This window comes from Lynx rufus, unplaced genomic scaffold (genome assembly GCF_022079265.1).
Source record: "Lynx rufus isolate CCGP_SWC_20201006 ecotype Redwood Valley unplaced genomic scaffold, mLynRuf1.p SCAF_5, whole genome shotgun sequence".
In the NCBI taxonomy this organism is placed as follows: domain Eukaryota; kingdom Metazoa; phylum Chordata; class Mammalia; order Carnivora; family Felidae; genus Lynx; species Lynx rufus.
The window spans coordinates 140,353,227-140,367,961 of NW_025814867.1; the positions used below are offsets into that span (position 1 = coordinate 140,353,227).

Genomic DNA, 14,735 nt, shown 5'->3' on the forward strand with positions numbered 1-14,735 from the left:
CTGGAGAATCCTTTCATTATACCTCAATCTGAGAACCAAGACTATAAGGCAGTATCCTTTCTTTTCATAAATTCTATCTGTATAGCTCTCTAAGCTCTCTCTCTATGCTTTAAAAATTTCCTCATTAGCTCTGAAATGATCAAAACTAAAGCTTGCAGTTACTGGGACCGAAGCCTGCCTGGGAGTAACATTCCACACCTATGAGAAAGTTCGGTTTTAATTCATTAGTGTCATGAGAAATGTACCGTCATACTAGGACTAACTTTCCCCCCGTTGGCCACCTTCTAGCCAGGCAAAATGGAATCGCAGCTTATACCCAAATGGCCATACCTTAACACACCTTCATATAGCCTTCACGTCTACTTGCCTTTAACAGGATAAGGGGGAGAGTTGTTTTGTTCACAAGAGAACAGGACACAGACGAGTTTTTTTTTTTTTTAATGTTTATTTACTTATTCTGAGAGAGAGAGAGAGAGAGAGAAGTAGAGAGAATCCCAAGCAGGCTCCGTGCTGTCAGCACAGATCCTGACGCAGGGCTCGAACTCAAGAACCGTGAGATCACGACCTGAGCTGAAATCAAGAGTCGGACGCTTATCTAGCTCACTGAACCACCCAGGCGCCCTCACTCGGGCGAGTTTTCATGGAGTCTGTTCTTAGAGCACAGTGACGTGAGGAAACGAATTTAAAATTCTGTGTTTCGTGTTTTGGTTTGAAAGGTTAAATCCAGAGCTCAAATGGGAAGGTTGATGCACGTGCTCACCTGGTTCCAAGCACAACACAGCAAAAACACCAGGTCAATCAATGTGTTCTTAGACCTTTGGGATAGCAGATGGGACAGGCTCTCCAACTAAAAATCATGTGCCCAGGACATTGTTTTAAAATAGCTACAGGGGTGCCTGGGTGGCTCGGCTGAGCACTCAAATCTCGATTTTGACTCAGGTGGTGGGATTGAGCCCTGTGTCAGGCTCCGGGCTGAGTGTGGAGTTTGCTTGGGGACTCTCTCTCTCTCTCTCTCTGCCTCTCACCCACTAATGCTATCTCAAAAAAAAAAAAAAAAAAAAAGCAAAAAAAAAGCTACAGAGCTGTGGTTCGTAAATGGGGGCGATTTAGTTCCCCCCAAGGGACGCGTGGCAATGTCTGGAGACATTTTTGATTATCACGTGGGGAGTGCTCCTGGCGTCTCGGGAGTACAGACCGGAAATCCATCAGTGCTCAGGACAGACTCCCAGCAAGGAAGGATTCCTTCCAAAATGTCAGTTGTGTCAGCATTCAGAAGATCTGCTTTAGAGCTGGCCATCAGCTTGTCTTAGTTTTTACTTCCCTGGAGCTTCTCTCTTCAGCTCTTATTTGGGACTGTTATGGTCTGTCTGAATGTCTGTCCCCTCTCCCCCAATTCTTGTGTTGAAATTAAAATGCCCAGTGTGCTCCTACCAGGAGGTGGGGCCTTTGGGAGGGGACTAAGGTCATGAGGATCCTTGAAATGGGACCAGTGACCTTGTACAATGAGGAATCTGCAAGCCGGAGGGTCCTCACACGGCCGTGCTGGCACCTTGCCTCGGGACTTCCAATCTGCAGAACTGCGAAAAGTAAATTTCTGTTGTTTAGTCTGCGGTATTTTATTATGGCGGTCCGAACAGACTACGACGGAGACCAACTTGAGGACCACGATACAGCAGCAAACATACTTTGGACCAAGCTAAAAACTGAATTAGATCAATGAGGTATTTTACTAGCACTGGAAGATGCATGTTTCCTACTCAGACACCTTGCACTTAAGATACAAATCTGTTGGATGTCCAAGAGCAGATTACGTCAGAAGGTTTCTCACCAGGCTTTAAGGACTACATGGTCAAACGGTGGTTACCATGGAATCATTCACACCAGCACAATGGCGCTCCTCCAAGAATGTATTTATTTACATGAAAACACCAGTTTATACAAATTGAAGACAAATCTTAAAAGGGTTTGTCCAGGCAGGACTTGCCCATTCCCTGATTTTGCCCCTTCCCCTCTCACTTTCTTTTGCTATCATAAATAAAATGTTTTAGACTGGTTAAAAGAAACTGAATCTGCCTCTTTCCACTCCCCCCTTCCCCAATTACTGTGAATATTTAACATCCATAGTTATCCTTCAAAGAAAACTCTTGCCCAGGGTGATTTTATTTAATTTATTTATGTAATACAGTGTAGAAAGCTATCATGGTCATAAGCAATGATTCTGTACAATCGTCCTGCGGAAAATTTTTTGGGAGAATTCTTGGTAATTTGAGGCCAGCAGAACACTCCCGCCCCCCTCCCCCCCCCCCATAAAAGTGCTTACAATGAACAGGGATTCTTTTCTTTATCAAAGATCCAAAGATACATGGACAAAAAAGTTTCAATTCTCAATGCCTAATGTGTGCACATAAAACAGGCACAAAGAAATAAATGTGTATCCTCGTAATTCCTATATCACAAATATAGCAGAAGCAGCAATCTGTACAGTAAAATGCAATCATGGAAAAAAAATTCTCGAAATCATTTGGAATACTTAAAAATGCCGAACTTTAAAATGCATAGTGATCAGGAAAAGAATACTTAGGCAAGAGAAGCAGCTATAGTCCCACGTTCACATGAAGCATCCCCCATCGATTCTTAAAGCATATTTCAAGTAGGACTTAATTGGGTCACAAACCACAAGAATAATATTCAACTGGCTAAGCGGCTACGTGATAAATAATCAGGAGAGAATCTATTCATGCACTAGGTTTGATACAGCTACATTCTTTACAGTACACGAAACCCATTAATAATGTAGAGACCAAAATGTAAAGAGAGAGAATACATTACTGATTTGTGGATTAATTCAAGTTCAGGCATCTACTTGTGTTACAGCACGGCTGTCAAAAGGCGATAATGAGTAAAGAAGAAAACGGGAGGGTTTGTTTCTTTTCCACATTATTCTATAAATGAACACCGATGGGTCGTGAAGCAATGGTTTCTGCTGTCCAACTCGAGAGGCTGCTGTGGCGGTGGTCTAGTTCTGCATCTGCTCAAAGAACTTGTAAGTTGGATTTTCGTATCCGTTCTGCTGCATCTTGGAGAGGTGGCGCTCCTCTGGGGTCACAGCAGCGTCGACCTGAAAAGCAAGGGCGAGGAAAAATGAATAAAAAAAAAGAAAATCAATCTTTCAGGAGCGCTCACGTTGAACAGTAAAGGAGAAAGAGCGGGGTCTTCTTTTCTCCCTCCTCTCCCATCTCAGAGCACGACGCCTGCGCCCACCAGTTACACAGATGCTCCGTCCGGCCACCAGGTGGCGCTTCAAACCTTGCCCAGCTGGCTCGGCTTGCAAAGTGCTCCGCGGCGGTTGCTTTCCCAACTTAACAGTAACTGGATGTATGCGGCACAATAAATCTTTTTTTTTCTTCCCTGTTGGCCCAACAAGGGATAAAAAGGTCACAGTGCAAAAACTGTTTTACTTGAAAGTGTGGTGGTAAGCTGGAAAAAAAAAAAAATCCAAGAGCATCACGGAGCGTCAGCAAAGTAGACCGGGAGGCAAATAAATGTAGACTGATTATCTTGCCATGCTCATTTTAATTTGTCCCTGTTTTCACTAAATTTAACATGACGAGAGGTCTGAGAATCTTTTAATTAAAATGATCTACATATATCAAAGGCGCTACTTGGCGCAGGAGAAAAGGAAACATTGAAAGAATATGCTGTTGCAGATTGTACATGTATATACGTATTTAAAAAAATTTTTTTAATGTTTATTTTTGACAGAGAGAGACAGAGCACAAGTGGGGGAGGGGCAGAGAGGGAGGGAGACACAGAATCCGAAGCAGGCTCCAGGCTCTGAGCGGTCAGCACAGAGCCCGACGCGGGGCTCGAACTCACAGACCGCGAGATCATGACCTGAACTGAAGTTCAATGCTCAACCGACCGAGCCACCCAGGCGCCCCTATCCATGCATTTTTTTAAAAACTGAGCACTAAGACTATGGAAGTATGTCCAGTTAAAGATCTGCAAACAGATCCTCTGTGTTGATGTGGTGCTTTCCCTCCAAGATCGGGTGGACTGTAAACCTGCCCACACCCACCCCCGCATCACGGTTAGGACAGAGCTGTGCAGGGGTATTGACTCTCTTCACACCCGGCAAGGCAAGGTGGACTTAGTCCCGTAAGGTGGGGAGTGGCTGTTCTTATCTGCTGTACCACTCACACCGAACAGATGGGCCAAAGTACTTAACTCTTTGCTGAGTGAGTGAAAGCTTAGTTTTGTTATTTTAAAAATTCCTCTTCTGTATGACCATTGGAAGATAAAGAGAATGGACACAAATTTAACCAGAATGGAGAAGCATGTTTTCCACCGAAAAGTTAGAATGTGCTGTGCAGAAGACGGTCTTTCCTTCAAAAGGATGCGGTCTGTTCTGCCCGTGATGGAACTGGGGTCCCCATCATTTTAGGAGAATACGGCCTGCCCATTCCCCACAGCTGAGTGTTGTTGCAAGGTGACATTCAGCTCTTTATACATCTTTCCCTACCGACAGCCCGTCTGGTGGCATGGTTCTGAACCCACACACCTGTCTTCTTGAAGCACCATCCCTGAACCCAAAGAAGTAAAAATACCAGAGAGCAGGAGTGCTGGAGGCTAAGACACCAGGTCTAGGGATGCAGCCTGATAGGACTAAACCACACTGGCTAATGGAAAATTTAGACTGAAATTTTTGTACGATCACTATGGAAAGCAGTGTGGAGTTTCTGAATACACTAAAACAAGCCAGCAATTCCACTCCTGGGCATTTATCTGAAGGAAATGAAATCGCTACCTCAAAAGGGTATCTGCTTCCTCATGTTCAATGCAGCATTATTTACAACAGTCACACCATGGAAACAACCTTAGTGTCCACCAACGGAGGAATGGATTATTATTCAGTGGAATATTACACAGCCACGAAGAGGGAACCACGGTCATTTGTTGACGTGGATGGGCCGTGAGGGCATTCTGCTAAGTGAGACAGGCCAGACAAAGAAAGACAAATACCGTGTGATCTTACTTATATGTGGAATCTGAAAAAAAAGACAAACTCAAAGATACAGAGAATTAGAGGTTGCCAGGGGTGGCAAAAACGGGTGACAGTGGCCCAAAGATACAAACTTCCGATTATAAGATAAGTAAGTTCTGGAGCCACGTGTATAGCATGGTGGCCGTAAGTTGGTAACACTGTGCTGTAGATTTCAAAGGTGCTAAAAGAGTAGATCTTAAAAGTTCTCATCACAAGGAAACAAACTGTAACTGTCTGGTGATGGGTGTTAGCTCAGTTCATACCGTGGTAATCATTTCACAATACACACACATATCGAATCATCATGTTGTGCACTTAACGCTAATATGGCGTTATATGTCGGTTCCATTTCAATACGACCGGAACACTCTGGCTCTGCCAGGGATCCTGCACAGGACTCCACCTCACCAGAATGAACTGGAATGACTGCTTTAGCGAATCCCAGGGCAGCTCCCTCAGACTGCCCATCACGTGCATGCTTCTCGAGTCCCCATCCACAGAACATTCCCCTAACGTGGCCTCGTCAGAGCTGCTGCATTCTGGGTAAGTTCTCCTGTTCTAGTGACAAGTCTGGGCACTTCCCCTTAGAACAAAGCCACCAAACAAGCTCTCGCCAAGTCGGTACCCCGACGACACCGCGCAAGTCGATGTTCAGCACCCCTGTCCTTATGGGAATAATTATGGATGTTTTTCCCATCCCTTCCTCTTCCTTTGACCCGCTATGTTGTCAACAAATGAGGTCACCGTGCGTTAATTGGCAATTGGGTAATTAGCCCCGGACTCGTAAGCTAAAATGTCATCATCAAAGATTAGCACCGATAGTAAGAGATTCTGACCACTCTCCAGATCTGCTTGCCAGGGAACGGCCTGTATGTAGCATGAGGCCATTCGAACTTGGGCCATCTTCTGGTTTCTGTGCCACCTTTTAACTGATATTTCAAAGAGCGTCAGGATTTAAAAAGAAAACAAAACGAAAACGCAACAACAAAACGTCTCGCTGAGGGAAAGAGCCAGCACAAAGCTGCTGTATTTCTGAGTGTAGAAAAAAACGCTGCTCGACTGTTAGAATATCAGAGCTCTATGTCCTCCAGGAAGCACATCAACCCTCACACTGGCTGTCACCTGTCATCTGCATTCATCAAGGTCAGGGGAACACCCGGCAACTTAATAGTTTCTCTCTTCTTCAAAGGCCAAAGCCAAACGCTTAAAACAGCCCTGTCAGAAATTCCAGGCTGAGGCCGGGGCTCAACCCACGCATCTAACTTTCCTGTCTTCTTGGCCTCCTTTCTCCCTGCTAATCCTCATTATTATCTTTTGTTGCTGGGAGGGCAGCTCAAGTGGTGGGGAGGCTTAGCCCTCAGACCCTCAGACGGCTGGCTCAGGAGCTAGAGCAGGGGGGTTATTTTTACAAAATGGCACCCAAGGAGCCTGGGTTGTGTCTCTTTGTCCCCGGCCCCATGAGAGCATGAAGTGAAACACTGGGTACTCACATTCAGGGATAAACCTACAGCTAGAGGAAGAACGGCAGGTTAACGGGGAGCCTTCCTCCCCAGTGGGGCTTGGCGACAGGTCCCTCACGGCCAAGCTACCGCACTGGTGGGGGCCACCAGGTACGGGCCAGCCCACTGCGGCCCCGGGCAGGCAGGGCCTCAGCACGAACACCTCACTATTATTTCCCCTAAAGCAGTCGGGGGAAATTGGAGACAGAGCTGCCTGTTCTGGATGGAATGACACAACAACGAAGCTGTTATTCTAAAGGAGAATAAGATAAATCACAGCGACTTAATCCACAACCGCATAGAGGGCAAGACGACCAAAGGAGCTCGTACTGCGGGAAGGAAAACAGAGCAAACAACAACCACGTTTTCAAGTTGGTCATTCTTCCTCCTCTAATTCCGCACTGTTGGTTTTCTGTTCAGTTGTGTCCATGTTTTTTTTTTTTTTTTAATTTTTTAAAATGTTTATTTTTGAAGGAGCGAGAGACAGAGCATGAGTGGGGGAAGAAGAGAGGAAGAAGGAGACACGGAATCCAAAGTGGGCTCCATAGAGCCCAACGCGGGGCTCGAACCCACGAACTGCGAGATCATGACCTGAGCCCAAGTCAGGTGCTCAGCCGACCGAGCCACCCAGGCGCCCCCACGTTCATTTTCTTAACTGTAATTCCATCTTTCTAGAATTGGTTCACTTAGGTTTACTGCCCACGTTTAAGGGATCTTTCAGGCAGGCGATGGACTCTTTGCTAGGCCTTCATCGTCATTGATCACTGATGCTTTCTTTTGACCTCCCAAAACCTCTCCCGGCTGTCTGCTTGCAGCCACAAGAGATTTTGGGTCCAGCCACACTTTTCTGCGCCACTTCTTGCCAGGAAGGACCCTTAAGGATATATATATATATATATATATATATTTTTTTTTTTTTTTCAAAGTAAGTAACTTAAAAGAATGTTTATTTATTTTTGAGAGAGACAGAGCATGAGTGGGGGGAGAGGCAGAGAGAGAGAGGGAGACAAGATCTGAAGTAGGCTTTGCGCTGACAGCAGAGAGCCTGACATGGGGCTCAAACCCATGACCCGAGCTGAAGTCAGATACTTAACAGACTGAGCTACCCAGGCGCTCCCTAGACATATTTTTTTTTAATCACATCAGTATGATGGCACATTCATCAGGAAACGTCATGTGCCATAACTCTATAAAAAGATAACAAAGCAGGGTGTCTGGGTGGCTCAGTTGGTTGAGCGACTGACTTCGGCTCAGGTCATGATCTTACGGTTCAGGAGTTCAAGCCCCGCGTCGGGCTCTGTGCTGACAGCTCGGAGCCTGGAGCCTGCTTCGGAGTCTGTGTCTCCCTTTCTCTCTGCCCCTCTCCTGCTCGCTCTCCGTCTCTCTCAGAAATAAAAACCATTAAACAAACAAACAGGAAAAGATAACTGAGACTTCTAGCTTCCAGAATTGTGAGGAGATAAATTTTTGTTGTTTACCAATATCGGCTGTTTGGAACGGGCACTTGGAACTGATCAAAAGGAAGAGGCCTCTGGGGGAGATCCGTCAGGCTAATTGTATGTGTCAAAACATACAATTACAGGTGACAGACAGCAGCTGCACTTACTGTGCTGAGCACCGTGTAAGGCACAGAATTGGCAGGTCACTTGGTTGTACACCTGCAACGACCAAAACACGGTGTGTCTTCATCTTCAATTAAAAACAACGAAATTCCCATACGGCACAATAAAGAATTAAAAAGGGGCGGTTTAATTACCCAAGTATGAAAACACTTTTTTTTTTTTTTTTGGGCCCAAACCTGAAATGAAAAGAGTCATGTTTTGAGTAGAAAGGAAGTCAGCTGATGCTTACAATGATACACCTCACACGGTTTCAAAAGACGCAAGCTCCGAAATACCATTATAAGAGCAACACCCCAGAGTCGATGGTGCCGTCATCGCTTATTTGATGTGCTGACCGTCTAATCTGTCAATCATTCTGTTCTTTCACAGCTTTTTCTCTTTTAAAAAAAAATGTTTCTTTATTTTGAGAGAGAGAGACAGAGAGAGAGAGAGAGAGGGAAGGGCAGAGAGCAAAGAGGAGAGAGAGAAAATCCCAAGCAGGCTCCCCGCTGTCAGCACAGAGCCCGATGCAGGGCTCGAACTCACGCACCAGGAGATCATGACCTGAGCTGAAATCTAGGGTTGGGACACTTACCCGACTGAGCCCTGAGCACCCAGGTGCCCCATCTCTCTTTTTTTCCCAAACAAGTCTCAATTAAAAAAAAAAAATTTTTTTAGTGTTTATTTTTGAGACAGAGAGAGACACAGTATGAGTGGGGGAGGGGCAGAGAGAGAGGGAGACACAGAATCGGAAGCAGGCTCCAGGCTCTGAGCTGTCAGCACAGAGCCCGATGTGGGACTCGAACTCATGGACGGGGAGATCATGACCTGAGCCGAAGTCAGACGCTCAACCAACTGAGCCGCCCGGGCGCCCCAGCAAGTCTCAATTTTAATAAGAGCCTGTATACACACGTTTGCTACTGAAAACTGAACTCGCATATCAAAAAACTTTTATTACAATTCCAACTTTTGAAAAGCAGAAAATCTAGCCTATGCATCCTGCCCTAATTATGCTTTAGCCAAACGAGCCAATGTTTTCTATTCCTTCTGCACAAGCTACTTGCCTTCCGATTTTTGATGCTAGGTTTTATCTTAATGAGTTCAGGCTTCTCAAACACACAGGCCAACAACACTGAAAACCTGTTAGTGCTTCCCTGGGTCAGATCTCTAGCATGTCCACACCAGCACGGAGAGGGAAAAGAAGACTCAAACCCAATTTCCACCAGCAGATCCCATAAGCAAGTAGCCTCGAGAATGTAAGTGCTGAACAAAACGAGGTTTTTGGCTTTGCCATACATTTAACTTCTTTAAACTTTTCCTGCCCTTCTCTGATCAAGAATGATTTGGAGCCCATGTGGGGCTGATGAGAAGTTTGGCTCACTGGAAGTATCTGGAGTTTTCTCTGATAGAAGAAACAATGACTAGGACATGAGATAATCTGTATTTGGACCTTGGCCCTATATTTGACGCTGGGTGAGCACTTTTGTGTGGTTGTTTTCTCATCTACAAAATGAAAAGATAAATTTGATTGGTCACTGAGATCTCCTTAGTTTGAAAAATTCGAATACTTCTCAAGATGTATTCATTCACTTTCTCCAACAGTTCCCTAAAAAACTGCATATACTACGAGGATCTCTCTGCCACAACCCCAGAACCGTATTTTAAATGCATAGGGGGCACCTGGCTGGTTCTGTTGGTGGAGCGTACAACTCTTGATCTTGGGGTTGTGAGTTCAAGCCCACGCTGGGGGTAGAGATGACTTACCGGTAAAATATTTTTTAAAAAAAATGTTTTATTTTATTTATTTTGACAGAGAGAGAGAGAGAGAGAGAGCGAGAGCATGAGAAAGCATGCAAGTTGGGGAGGGGCAGAGAGAGAGGGAGAGAAGGAGAATCCCAAGCAGGCTTTGTGCTGTTAGCACAGAGCCCGATGCGGGGCTCAGACTCACAAATCATGAGATCATGACCTGAGCCAAAAATCCAGTTGGACAGCTTAATGGCATGAGCCACGCAGGTGCCCCCAAAAGTCATATTTGAACCTTGCAGCTACCGTCTTTTCTTGGTGCAACTCGTGACTTCTGTGCTATACACACGTCAGTCACATATTGGCCCATGGGGACAAAATCTTGAAGCGTAACTGTGCAGTAATCGTGACTGTCACTTGGTGAACCTTCTCTCTACCCCCAGTGTGACTGCACTAAACTCTGAAAAAGTAAGGTATTTCAGCCAGACGTGCAGGGTAACAGGCTGAACATCTGGAATGACCTTGTAGGCTCTGCTTGGCTACTTGGTATAATGTCACTTCCTGTGAAACTCACCCGAAAATTAGCATTAGTTACTATTCCCTGGTTTTAGTTACAAGTCAGTCTTTAAGACAAAAAAAAAAAAAATATAAGGGAACAGGGGCGCCTGGGTGGCTGGCTCGGTTAAGCGTCTGACTCTTGATTTCGGCTCAGGTCATGATCTCACGGTTCGTGAGTTCAAGCCCCGCGTCAGGCTCTGGGCTGACAGTGGGGGATTCCCTCTCTCCCCCTCTCTCTGCCTCTCCCCTGCTCTCTGTCTCTCTCTCTCAAAAATAAATAACTAAACTTTTAAAAAGGTTAGGGAATAAACCTAGGGTTTAGGTTTTTTTTTGAAGCAGACTTCCTCATTCCTTTTCACTTCTGACTTCTGTTGTCTTTTTTTCTTTTCTTTTACATGCTGGAGGGTAATCGCAATCTCTTGAAGTCAGGCTTTATACTCAGTAGTATTTTGACATTTCCATACGTATTATAAGAAGCTGAGGGAGCAGCAACCAACCCAGTGCCTTGATCACAGTATTTCTAAGTCGGCGTGCATGAAGACAGACTAAGAACACAGCGGCCACCCTGAGTGAGCACCATGCGGGAACGTGGACTTTCCTTTTCAAAGAAGAGACACCTAGAGGATTCTGAGCTTAATGCCACGGACAACCTCCCTCGTAGCCTTCAACTCCCACTTGCAAGCATGCGGCCAAGGTCACCTACCTCCACGACACCATGATGGATGGACGTGTACTGTTTCTTCTTCAGCATCACCAAGGTGATGACAATCACCGTTGCTATGACAACGCCGCCCACCATGAGTCCAATGATGGCACCTTTGTTTGAACCCACATCTTCTGCAAAGAACACCTTGAAAACAAATCAAGAAAAAGGACTGTAATCGCAGGCGACAACCGGAGAAGGTATGTGAAAAGTTTCAGTATGGAAGTGTGAGTTGGTGGCTACTTTGTTACCTGCTGTGTACTTGGGGGAAAAAACAAACAAACAAAAAAACCCCCCAAAAACCCACACATTCTATTTATCAAGAATGACATCTGTGGTCTACACAACAAAGTACAGCATGTGGCTTCCCCAGTTCTGGGAAGTCTACTCCCTCCCCTGCCATCCCCTGCATGTCTCTAGAAAGGCAAAACAGAAGCCAAGAGGAACCCTGAAACCCTTGGCAGGTGGAACACCGGTGAGAGGTGGGGCGGGGACCTATCAGCGGCCGTAGAGGCACCGAGCGTGATTTTGAAAGCAGATCAGCTGGGAGACCTGATGCGTGACCACGACGCCTTAGGTCCTTTTCAAACCCCCCAGATGTCCCAACTTCCTCAGATGGACATTAATACGTAGGAATCAAGCATCTGAAACAAAGGAGTTCATCAGAAGAAAAAGGACATCTTGTTACCTCCTTTTAGCCAATACTTCAATAATTCAAGAGGACGATACTTAACCTTGAGAAGCGTGATGCTTCAAAGACAGTTTTCTTTCAAAGGGAAGAGGTAGGAGGCGACGAGGTGAGAATTTTAATAGCGACGCAGAACTCCTGCTGGCTGTTTTCTCGAGAAACCCAAGTAAACCTGTCGTTTTATTCTTGCTGTCCATTTGGATTTAACATACAAAAAATTTGGAAAACACGGCCGAAGATATGCATTCACTTTGCTGCGCAGCATTCCTTCCTACTGTTTGTAAAGCAAGTCACTATCTTCAACCTCATCTAAGCTAAAGGGAATTAGAAGACCACACTGCACCTTCTAGAATCCTGTTATGTAAGGAGATGACCATATGCCAGATCACTGGGCCTCACGACTACTAAACACGCACCATATTTAGCACCTAAATTAATAAAAACAGCTCCCTAAATAATTTCTTTCAGTACAACCGCAGCATAGTAAAATGACTGATTTTCACAGGGAAAAGGAACATCCTAGCAATCTGAAAAGGCAACATAAAATACAGCCAATGAAGCCAATTTCTAAAGGAGTCTTACTCAGGGTGTAGCTGCAACAAAATGAGAAACTGTTCATAATTATTCCACTTTCTCAACAAATATGCTAGTTCAACAGACTTATAAAAAAGCAAATTGTTAATTAGCTAATGATACAAGAGTGAGGTAATCAGGAATAAGTGCAAGCCTGGACATCTTCCTATGCCTTTAAGAAAATACTGTAATTTTGTAATATTCATCGCACTAATTATAGTACATTATCTTATCAAGTAGCTCAGTTGAGGGAGCGGATTCTCCTAATTGCTGCACTGCCATTAGTCACTGTCACATTACAGGAGTTAGTGTAACCGTGGAGATGGGTTTTTATGACACAGGCTCCAGAAAATGCAAGTCTGCACATTAATCTTCGGCTCTGTGCCCCACAAGCCCCCAACTCTTCAGTAGTTCCCCCGGGGTTTTGTTTTGTATTGTTTTTTTTTTAACGTTTATTTATTTTTGAAAGAGTGAGAGAGAAAGAGAGAGTGACAGTGAGTGGGGGAGGGGCACAGAGAGAAGGAGACACAGAATCGGAAGCAGGCTCCAGGCTCCGAGCTGTCAGCACAGAGTCCGACCCGGGGCTTGAACTCAGGAACTGTGAGATGATGACCTGAGACGAAGTCGGATGCTTAACCGACTGAGCCACCCAGGGAACCCCCCAACAGGGTTTTTTAACCTCTTCAGCAGTAGCCAGATCAAGAGTGTCCCTGATTCTATAATAACCGAGACTGGATTAACCCGCCAATGAAAATCGTGCTTCAAAAAAAGCGAAATGTTCTTGTACAAAAACGCTTATGGGAGTCACAATGCAAATCTGAACCACAAGTCAGTTTGGCATTTGCACCGATTGTTAAATGACAAGAGGCCTACACAATACTTCACATGCATTTCTTTTGGAATTGACTACTGAGATTTATACATTTTATTGGTAAATATTGGAAAGATACTCCCCCCTGAAAGAGCACGCACGCGCCCAAACACACACGCGTACACTTACGTGCCTGAGAGCGAGTTCTTCTCAAGCATTATTATTGCTAGGAGAACCTTGTTACCATTTTTTGCTGAGTACTGACTGTGCAATACAATCGTCTTCTTTGTTTATTTAACCTCCTTACCATGCTTACTGATAAGATGAAGGAAACCCTTGGGGCTCCTGGGGGGCTCAGTCGGTTGAGTGTCAGACTTAGGCTCAGGTCATGATCTCGCGGTCCGTGAGTTCGAGCCCCGCCTCGGGCTCTGTGCTGACAGCTCGGAGCCTGGAGCCTGCTTCGGATTCTGTGTCTCCCTCTCTCTCTGCCCACCCCTTTGCTTGTGTTCTGTCTCTCTCTCCCTCAAAAATAAATAAATGTTAAAAAAAAATTATAAAAAAAAATTATAAAAAACGATGAAAGAAACCATAACATAATGCAGGATTCATTTATCTGAAGCTTTTGGTAAAAGATTTTATGTATCTACTGGAGCTGCCTCCAAAGGGACAGGTGCTCTTTGATTTACCATGATTCTAATATTCGGGGGAAAAGAGGAGAGGGAGGAGATTTTGTCTGAAAAGGAAGCTGCCATCTTCTTTGCTCCAACCTTTCAATGAGCGACCCTGTTGGGAAAGTCATGTCCTGCTTACCTCCTGCCTCCACCCACCTCGGTAGAAACCCAAAGATCCTGGCCCTGCAGAACCTAAAATGTGGGCGTTGGGGAAGGGACAGGGAGGGACAAGAAGGAGAGACGAAGTGGCACAAGCAAGACAATTATAAACGCCAACTGAAGAGAAGAGCCATAAAACGTGTTCTGGGAAACCAAGTAATGTTCGCACACGTGTTCATTTGAGATTTTGTTATTTCAAATCCACCTCTTATCACCTGTCTTCCTAGAAAACAGAGTGGAAATTAATTAGAGTGGATATTTTTATTATTTTTTAACGTTTTTATTTATTTTTGAGAGAGAGAGAGAGAGAGAGAGAGACAGAGAGAGAGAGAGAAAACATGAGATGGGGAGGGGCAGAGAGAGCGAGAGGGAGACACAGAATCCGAAGCAGGCTGTAGGCTCCGAGCTGTCGGCACAGAGCCCGATGTGGGGCTTGAACTCACGGAGCATGAGATCATGACCTGAGCTGATGTCGGACAGTTAACTGACTGAGCCACCCAGGCGCGCCCTAGAGTGGATATGATTATATAAATTAATTCCACTTTAAGCCCTCCCTGGGCTCAGCTAACCTTCTAGGTGTAAAAAACTACTATATAAAGACCCTCCTTTTCTTTACGTTTCCATGATGATCCTATATAGGCAAGCGCTGTATTTTTGTGGATTTCTGGCCCAGAACGAACAAGCG

General features: G+C 45.1%; 1 protein-coding gene across 7 annotated transcripts in view; it reads right to left on the reverse strand.

Moving 5' to 3' along the window:
- Positions 1-1,895: 1,895 nt before the first annotated feature.
- Positions 1,896-14,735, reverse strand: part of APP (amyloid beta precursor protein) — a 272,775-nt gene continuing 259,935 nt past the window's right edge. For all 7 annotated transcript variants that reach the window (XM_047099054.1, XM_047099050.1, XM_047099055.1 and 4 more), the window contains 2 exons: positions 11,149-11,295; positions 1,896-3,118 (listed from right to left, as the gene is read on the reverse strand). In XM_047099054.1, coding sequence (XP_046955010.1) covers positions 3,017-3,118; positions 11,149-11,295 — 249 coding nt within the window. In that variant the 3' untranslated portion in view covers positions 1,896-3,016. The remainder of the gene's footprint in view (positions 3,119-11,148; positions 11,296-14,735) is intronic.